At 39.7% G+C, this 9,612-nt stretch overlaps 1 protein-coding gene across 2 annotated transcripts in view; it reads left to right on the top strand.

Moving 5' to 3' along the window:
- Positions 1-9,612, top strand: part of Rbm28 (RNA binding motif protein 28) — a 35,503-nt gene that overhangs the window by 609 nt on the left and 25,282 nt on the right. The window contains exons 2-8 of one of the 2 annotated variants that reach the window (XM_033757907.1): positions 3,244-3,402; positions 3,849-3,943; positions 4,353-4,431; positions 5,147-5,239; positions 6,871-6,942; positions 8,217-8,403; positions 8,535-8,674. In XM_033757907.1, the coding sequence (XP_033613798.1) occupies positions 3,244-3,402; positions 3,849-3,943; positions 4,353-4,431; positions 5,147-5,239; positions 6,871-6,942; positions 8,217-8,403; positions 8,535-8,674 (825 nt within the window). The remainder of the gene's footprint in view (positions 1-3,243; positions 3,403-3,848; positions 3,944-4,352; positions 4,432-5,146; positions 5,240-6,870; positions 6,943-8,216; positions 8,404-8,534; positions 8,675-9,612) is intronic. The other variant, XM_010633443.3, reaches the window with a different exon arrangement.

Consider the following 9,612-nt stretch of genomic DNA (forward strand, 5'->3'; position numbering starts at 1 on the left):
GGCAGGCCCCCAAACCCCTGGGCTAAATCTCCGGTCCCGTTTTTTTTTTTTTTTTTTTTTTTTTTTTTTTTTTTTTTTTTTTTGTTACCGGGGATTGAACTCAGGTCCTTGGTCTTGCAAGGCAGACCACCAAACCGCTGAGCTAAATCCCCGGCCCTCATGTCTTATTTTTTAATAATGAAAATTGTTAACAGTTAATAAAGCATCAGTAGGGCTTTACAGAGAGCCATTTGATTGCAAGGCAAGGTGCTAAGTTTTTGTTTGTTTGTTTGTTTTTTGAGATAGGGTCTCACTGCGTAGTTGAGACTGACCTGGAACTCACTGTGTAGCCCAGGCTGGTGTTGAACTCACAGCGATCCTCCTGCCTCTGCCTCGCAAGTGCTGGAATTACAGGCGTGCGCCACTGCACTCGGCCAAGGTGCTGAGTTTGACAGTCTTATCGTGGAGCCTTAGTCCTATTTTTCGTGCAAGAATCTAGAATTTAGGGAAATTTAGTATGTCTTAAGTTCATAGAGCTAGGAAGTAGTAGGCCCAGAATTTGACCGTCAGCCTTGAATCGCTTAGCCAGTATGCTGTACATTCATCCATCTGTTCAGCAAGTACTTACCCATGCCTACTATGTCCTGGGGCATTGTTGTAGGTCCTGGAGGTACAGCAGTGCTCAGCAAACTGGAAATCCACAGCCAGTATATAAGCCAACTACATAGTGATAATGGTGATGAATACTAAGAAGAAAAATAAGTAAGAGGACGGGGCTAGGGAGTCTTTATGTAAGAGAGCTGCAGGGGCAGGAATGGCAGTGTGGATGGATTGGCCAGAGAAGCCCTGACTGCAGTGAGAGGGTGAATTTATGCCTTTCAGGGAAGAGTCTAAATGGAAGAAGCAGCAAGGTCAAGGATACTGAAGCACTCTGGGCCCTGTGGCACATCCCTGTAATTCTTGCTACTCAGGAGATGAAGGCAGGAGGACTGAAAGTTTGAGGCCAGCCCAGGCAATTTAATGAGACCTTGTTTCAATTTGTTTTTGTACTGCGGATTGAACTCAGGTCATCAGTGTGGTTCTGGTTGTACAAGCCATACCACCTGCTTGGTTCTTTGTCATTCTAAGTATAGATGTAAGTGCAGGGAGGAGAGTGTTATACATTAATTTTACTTAACCTACAGATTGTTACCCATTAATAGGTCTTGAGTGGGTTGTGTCTAGAATTTGCTTGCTTGCTTGCTTATTTATTTATTTTTTGAGAAAGGGTCTCACTATGTAGTCAAAGCTGACCTTGACCTCTATGTAGCCCAGGCTGGTCTCAAACTTGTGATTCTCCTGTTTTAGCCTCCCAAGTGCTGGTATTACAAAGTGTGCACTACCACACGTGGCAGTGGCTAGAGTTTAAAAAATGGGGCAGGCATTTAGCTCACTGGCACTGTTCCTGCCTGGCAAGCACAAGGTCCCGAGTTCAATTTTTTTGTATCAATCAATCAATCAATCAATCAAATGAAATAGAATAAAGGGAATACATATATACCAAAGGATGAGTATTTGTAAAACTTTTCTGTCAGTTTTATATAAAGAATTTATGTCTTTACTGGTTCCAGTGTAGGAACTCTTATTGTGGGTTGTCAAATAGTTTGAGAAACAACTGCTGTACAGTGCCAGATAGTTATATTTCAGGGAAGAAAACAGACCATGAAATGGGAATTCTCTTTTAAGTCCTCAGAATATAGGCTATGTGTAATCTTGCTGGCCTTGTGAACTTGGTCTAAAACCTTTACAGCATCTTTTATTTCATTTTTGAGAAAGCTGTACTTTTCCATCCAGACAGCTGAGATATATTGGAAAGAGTGCTGCATTCATTGGGGTGGTGGGTGAGGTGAGGTTTTCCTTAATTAGTGGTGGCATGTCATCCAGCCTCTTTAAGATGGAACAGTTTCACAGGATTCTTGTAAGGGTTCTAGATGTAAGTGGGAGTGCTTTATGCAGATGTAATTATTGTTAGTATGTGCTTTTTATTTGGGCACTGAATTCCTTCACTTCTGAGCTGCTTTATTTTTGGTTGTACTGATCAGGAAATGCCTTGATTTTTCTTGTTTTCTGAAAGGTGACTGGGCAGGTTTTTGAGAGGGAGTTTCAAGAGAAAAGAAATCAGTCATCATGTCACAGTATGTTTTCCTGGTGCTGAGTGTCAACTTTAAACGGTTTTGAAAGAGAAGCAGAGCATTTGAGCTCTTGTTTCTTCTGTGGTGCTAGGGCAGACTTCTTGGTCTGTATTGTTCCTTTCTGATATTGTGAATTACTTAAAATTTTACTATACAAAAAATGCCAAGGGGGATTACATTTGATATTTGCAATTATTTATTTGTTTGGTTCTAATATTCTTCTCTGATAAAAGAATTAGTTTGGCTACTAACATCCTTTACAACATTCATTTATTTCCCCTCTATCTCAGATTATTTTTTTGTTTTTGTTTTTTTGCCGCCGGGGATCGAACTCAGGTCTTTGTGCTTGCGAGGCAGGCGGAAGAACCACTGAGCTAAATCCCCAGCCCTCAGATTAATTTTTGGAAAGAAAGGATGGTAATATTTGCTTTATCTACCTTTGACTGTTCTGAAGATACAATAAGGTCAGAGATTTATAGCAGCTTTGTAAAGGTTTAATTTGATACTGAATAGCTAAAGCTTTGGTAATATCTCCAGACTCCCAAATCAGTGCTTATTATTTGAGGTTCTTTTTTCGGAGATTCAGGTATTTATTGGTGATCTGTTCTAAGGAAGGACTCTATTATTTATTTTGAAGCTATCATACTTACTTTTCCTACTTTCTCTGGGGATCTTTTCTTCTATTCAATGTTGTATTCTTTGGCAGCCTAATGTTAATATATAGTATGGTCTTCCACTTTTTTACCCCCCAGGATCAAACTCAGGACCTTGTGCTTGTGAGGCAGGTGTGGCACTACTGAGCTAAATTCCTAACCCTCGTCTTCCATATTCTTCAGAGGGGAAGAAGAGAAGCTAGCAGGAAGACACTAAATTAGGAGAGGAGAGGAAACCTAACAGTTTTGGAACAAAGTGGGGAAGAAGCTGCTGATGTTAGCCTTAGTTCTTTCCCTCCTGAGACCTTCAGTAAACTGATCACAGGATGGCTTCACAGGATCAGACTGCTAGCTTAGGCTTTGAGGATTTCCTGGCTTAGTGCTCTTGGCTTCTGGTTCTCTGTCCTTTTTACCTCTACTCCTCTCTTGCCTTATACTAGGGAGTAAGGAATGTCGAGGCTTTGGTTATGTCACTTTCTCCATGCTGGAAGATGTTCAGAGGGCCCTCAAGGAGATCACCACCTTTGAAGGTTGCAAGATCAACATTACCATTGCCAAGAAAAAACTAAGGAACAAGTCCAAGGGAAAGAGGAAAAATGGTGAGTTTGTAATAACTGAAGAGTGTTCCCGCAGGGTGAGGAGCAACACTGTGAAATGAAAGAGCAAGGCAGAGTGGCATGGGGGTTAGCATTAGATCTTAGAGCTCTCTGTATTTCTTTCTTTCTTTTTTTTTTTTTCCTCTGTATTTTGTTTCCACATCCAAGTCATCTGACATACTTTGATGCTCATTGTAATCGTTTGCTTCCATTTCAGTGTGGAGAATCTCATGTTTCTGGATACTGCCATGCTTAACCCTGTAGTAAATGCCGTCTGGTACTGGTAGCCTTTTCTTTCTGATGGCTATCCTAAACGTGGGTGGTTTTAGAACACAGATTCATCCCAAGATTTTTTTTTTGGTACTGGGGATCGAATGCGGGTCCTTATGCTTTCAAGGCAGGCAGTGGAACCACTGAGCTAAATACCCTGCTTTTTTTTTTTTGTAAAGAAAATTCAGAGTCTCCAAAGAAGGAGCAGAAGACTAAGAAGGCCAAAGTGGCAGATAAAAAAGCCAGATTAATAATTCGGAACCTGAGCTTTAAGGTAAGTGGTGAACTAACACTGTGTGTCGTGAAAGTGTTGGAGCTAGGGCGTGCTCACTGGTGGAACTCTTCACCAAAGTGGTATTGTTGGGCCTAATTCCTCCTGGAATTGAAACTCAGCCTTTTGAATTAAGAAAACGGCCTTAAGATTTCAGTAAGGACACTACATGTGAAGATGCCTCCTTTGGGGGAAACTGGCACAGATAAAGGGAGTTAAAAAAGCTCTCTGGTGTCTGTTTGTCCTCTTAAATACAAAGTAAGATGTCCTCTATTCAGAACTGTTTAGTGTCCTGATCTCCAAAATAAAATAATAAAATGATTCAAACTTTTCCTAATGAATGAACTTAGTAGCTGGTGTTTTATGTTTATTTGCTATGATATTTTTCTTTATTCAAAACTTTTGGCTTCAGTGTTCAGAAGATGACTTGCAAACAGTATTCGCTCAATTTGGAGCTGTTCTTGAAGTAAACATTCCAAGGAAGCCAGGTATTAGTATGCTTTCATTTTATGTGGATTAGTTTGAGGTTATCTAACCTGTCTTTTTCCCGTATCGCCTTTAACTAGAAATATATCATTCATGTCATGCTCTTCATGAGCCCTAGATAATATGGTATTTATAAAGTATCTGGCACAGTACTTGACAAATAACTCAAATAATAGTGCTCTTCCCTTGATGGTTTTTTTTTTGTACCAGTGATCGAACTCGGGTCCTTGTGCTTGCGAGGCAGGCAGCAGAACCACTGAGCTAAATCCCCAGCCCGATGGTATTTTTAGATAGATCACAGTTAGTTTTAGAAAATTAGTTACTGTTGGTATTAACTCTCCTCAAGCCTCAGTGGGTTCACTCAGCAAGAGGATACTACGTAACGGTGGTGGCAGACCTATGGCATACATGTTACTTGTTTTTCTTTAAGACCAAACATGTTAATATCTGAGTTGTTGTTTCTAAACTAAAACTTCAGTATTTGGTTTTAGTTGCATTTGTGGTACTTTGATAAATAAATGGGTTTGGGCTGCAGTTTGGGTGCTCCATCTCTAAAAGGTTCACTATCACTGCTGTATAAAGTATTGCTTTGGAAAAGAGACTTCATGACTGGCTCACAGGATTTAGGCTGTCTTCCAGCTTGAGTTGCTGTAATTTCCTTTGTAGTATTCTGTTGGCTCCCCCTTACTGCCTCTAATGTCTTACTATATTTATACACAGATGGAAAGATGCGTGGTTTTGCTTTTGTTCAGTTCAAAAATCTCCTACAAGCAGGGAATGCTCTCAAAGGCATGAACATGAAAGACATAAAAGGTGAGTTCTCTATACTCATACCATTGGCCCAAATATTTCTGGTATTTGGTGTTTGAATTAACACAGTGACCTATTTTTTACATTTTCTAAAAGTGTTTGCACTGTGGAAAGTTCATTGCTAATATGTAAGCATTTAGAAATACAGTGGTGCCTTGGTTCATCAACTTAAGTCTTTTGCAAGCTTGCAAATTTTAGAATGAATTCTACCACCAGTATGGTGGAAAGAATTAAATTCATGAACAGAGGTACTACTGTATTTCTAATATTTGATTTAAGTATTGAACTTAAGAACCCAGACCAGGATTCTTTTATTTGGTGAGAGTATTCTTTAAAATTTTTAACTTATTTATTTTTTATTTTTTTGTGTGGTACTGGGGATTGTAACCAGGGCCTTGTACTATGCTACATCTCCAATGCTATTTATTTTTTATTTTGAGACAGGAGTCTAGCTAAGTTGCTGAATTTCTCAGGCTGGGTGTCTTAATTACTTTTTTCTCATTGCTGAGACTAAATACCTGACACCCAAAGTTATTCAGCTCACAGTTTATAGAGGTTTCAGTCCATAATTGGCTGGCTCCAAGGCAGGTTGGTGTGGCAGACAGGCATTGCAGAGGAGAAACAGTTCATGGCAGGCAAAAGGTAGCAAAGCAGCAAGGGACCAGACAAGCTTCTTTCTGTCCCTTGTATCCAGGCTACTGGGATTAGATCTGTGCCAAACCAATCATATTTAATAATCACCCACCTTTATCCTACCACCTTTAATTCTAGCATTGCACCATGAATCAGTCACAACCCTAGATTCAGCCACCTCTGAAAAAGCCCCACCTATGACTACATAAAGCTTTGGGAGGACCTCTAGACACAAGCTATAATACTGGGCTTGAACGTCCCAGAGTGTTGGGCCTACAGGTGTGCCCCACAATGCCCAGTTTAAGCTCAGAATGAGTGTCCTGGCAATAATCACTGATAGATGGAGTCAGTATCTAAGTTCTGTCTTCTTAGTTGTGATACTTACCTAACATCCATGAGCTATAAACTGTCTAAGAATACTCTTGGTATTGCTTATTAGATACTGTATCTAAAGAATGGATTATCCTAGAAGCTTCCCACTTCTGAGTAGGGTGCCCATTATTCCAGAATGTGTTTTTTTTGTTTGTTCTTGATTTTGATTTTTGGTATTGAGGATTGAACCCAGGGCTTTGTGCATGTTAGGCAAACACTGTATTTCTAAGCAACATCCCAAGCCCTTTTTAAAATATTTGATGTTATTTTATTATAAGACAGTCTTACTTAGTTGTCTAGGCTGGCCTCATACTTGAAGTCCCTCTGCCTCTTCCTGGCTCCAGAATTCCTGTTTTGCTCCTTGCTAGTCTTAACTGGAAAATTACTTCTCCTTCACCTTTTTCTGCACTACATCTTATCGAAAGTGTGGCTTTGTAGAAAGGCTAAAATCCTGTCCATTGTTTAAAAAGGCAGCTACTGAGAGCTTTATGTAATGACCCACAACCTCTGAACTGGCATTTCTTGTCTTCAGTTTCCATTACTGTCTTTGATGGGTAAGAAGTCACTCTCAGGAAGTGGGGATGTTAAATGGAGGAAAGCCTTTCTGATGCCACTTTTCTGTTTGACAGGGCGAACAGTGGCAGTGGATTGGGCTGTGGCAAAGGATAAATATAAAGATACACAGTCTGTTTCTGCCCCAGGTAAGGAATGGTAGTGTCAGGTAAGAGGTAAGAGTGTGGAAGCCAGTCTTGTATTTATGGAAAAGAGAACCTGCTTGTAAGAGAATGGGGGTATTGAGTTGGAATTACCAAATCACAAAGTTAGCCAAAAGAACAAGATAGAGCATTTAGGAAAAACTGAAATGAGCCCACGGCTATGTGTCAGTCTGTAGTGGACCATCTGGTGCCAAACAGGATCTTTTAAGTCCTAGCCTACTTTTAGGGTGTGGCTGTGAGTGAGGAGAGGCTTGAGTTCATTGTTCCTTCTACTTCCTCTCCTTTTCCAGCTTTTCATAGACTAGAGAAACTTAAAATTGAAGTTTTATGTAGAAAAGAATCAGCTTTTAAGCCACCAGGGTCTGGGAGAATAGAACTTGCTGAGATCAGAGTTTGTGGCAGGGCCCCAGGGTGAGCTCTATGCTGACTGGTATACAGGTGGTGTGCTGTTTGCAGAGGCTCAATTGCTATTTCTCTCTTTCTGGGGCAGGTTAATTTCAGGTGTTTGATGAATGGAATATACTTCAGAGGAATCTGGGCAATGAGGTCTTTGGTTTTGTTTTTTTTTTCTTTTTTCTCTCATACTTTCACTTATATATGATCATTTCTTGGGGATTGGTTCCAGAACTCCCCTCACATACCAAAATCCTCGAGTGCTCAAGTTCCTTATATAAAATAGTGTAGGTTTTTGTAAGAACCTGTGCACATTCTCCCATATGCTCTCAGTATCTCTAGATTACACATGTGTGTGTGTGTGTATTATTATTATTTTTTTTTGTATTAGGGATTGAACTCAGGACCTTGTGCTTGTGAGGCAGGCGGTGGAACCACTGAGCTAAATGCCCAGCCCTAGATTACTTATCTATCTTATACAAAGTAATACTGTGTATGTACTGAATAATGAATGGTTTGGGGAATGATGATGAGGAAAAGGTCTGCATGTTAGTACAGTTGAAATTTAAAAAAAGCTTTTTGATCTTTGGTTGAATTTGAGGACGTGGAACTGGTAGATATGGAGTGCTGACAGTACAGCAAAATATGCATGTGGGCTGGGGGTTTGGCTCTTGGTTCCGCTGCCTGCCTTGAAGTGCAAGGGCCCGAGTTCACTGTCCAGTACCAAAAATAAATAAATAAAAATAAAATAAAATATGCATGACATCCTAAAAAACTGAACAAAGTAGAAACTTGGAGTGTTACTCCTGTTAAAATAACCTTGTTTTGGATATTAAGTGGATTACTAACTTTATCTTCCACCACAGGTGCGAAGTGCTTTGAACCTAAGCATCAGGGGTCAGTTAAAAAGAATGGCAGAGCAGAAGAGAAAGAAGATAATGATGGAGATTATGATGTTGGGGTTGATAGTGATGATGATGATAGTGATGAGGATGGAGAAGAGGAGGAGAATAAAGAATCACAGGTTACCAAACATATGCAAGTTCAGAAGAGGTAAGCTGCTCATTCTGCCAGGGACAGGAAAATCCTCCTGTCTTCCCAGACCCTCCCTTGCAGAGTTGACATGTGCTGTGAAGTTGAGTAGCCACTGTGTCACATCCTTTGTTCTGGCTTTGCCATTGCAGAGCAGTCAAGAGAGCAGCGCCTGTAGAAAGCAGCGATGAAGATGATTCACACGAGGACAGTGACCTAGAGGAAGGAGGTAGCATTGATGGTGACGAACTGGTACCAACTGATAGCAGTGCTGAAGAACAAGAGGATGAAGGTTTGCCTGCGTCTTGATAAATGCCTTAGACTTTAAATATGTTACTGAGAAATGCACAGCAGTTCTATGCTCAGCTGCCTCCCCCACCTTTTTTGTTTTTGGCATTCTCTAGATTGAACCCAGGGCCTTTGCACTGAGGTACATCCCCATCCTTTGTTATTTTTTTTTTCTTTCTTTCTTTTTATTGAGTTTATTGGTACAACCTAGGTATACAATACAATTACATTCATCACTGGGATTCTGTACCTTTACATAATAGGTCTTGATTATCATTTTTTCCCCTTGTCCCTGCCCTCCCTTCACCCCCTCCTCCCCCTCCCCATTTACAAACACTTTATTTCCATTTTTTGAGTTTCTCATATTTTTTTCCTCTCCCTTATTACCTTTCCCACACCCTTCCCATTTGCCCTACAGCTTTAGCCCTTTACTTCCTATTTCACATTATTAATTATCTCATTAGGATCCTGTGTACTATTATAGTTTTTCACACCAAGGAAACAATTCGGTATTTCAGTTAAAGAAATCTCTGTATGAACATTAGAAATAGGGAATCCTAAAATAAAACTAAAAAGGGAAAGTAAAAGAGAAAAGGCAATGATGTAACATTAAAATAATCCTTAATTCTGGAGATAAAAATGGTCCCTGAACATATTTAAATTGCTTCTTGCTCTTATAGTCTTATCTTATTCTTTTTTTCATTATTTAGAGAATACTTTGTTAGTTTCTGTAATCAAACCCACATAGATATGACCTTACATAATTAGTATGATGTGTTACCCCTATATACATGGAAAAAAAATAAAAAATAAAAATAAAAATAAATAAACATTTCTAGACCAATATGGTTGTCCATTTCTGTACAATGCCAACTCAACACAGTAAATTGGGATGACTTTTTCCAAAGTTGGCAGCACAGTTAAAGTTTCCCAAAATTCAAT

This window comes from Fukomys damarensis, unplaced genomic scaffold (genome assembly GCF_012274545.1).
Source record: "Fukomys damarensis isolate Sample0158 unplaced genomic scaffold, DMR_v1.0_HiC HiC_scaffold_4, whole genome shotgun sequence".
NCBI lineage: Eukaryota > Metazoa > Chordata > Mammalia > Rodentia > Bathyergidae > Fukomys > Fukomys damarensis.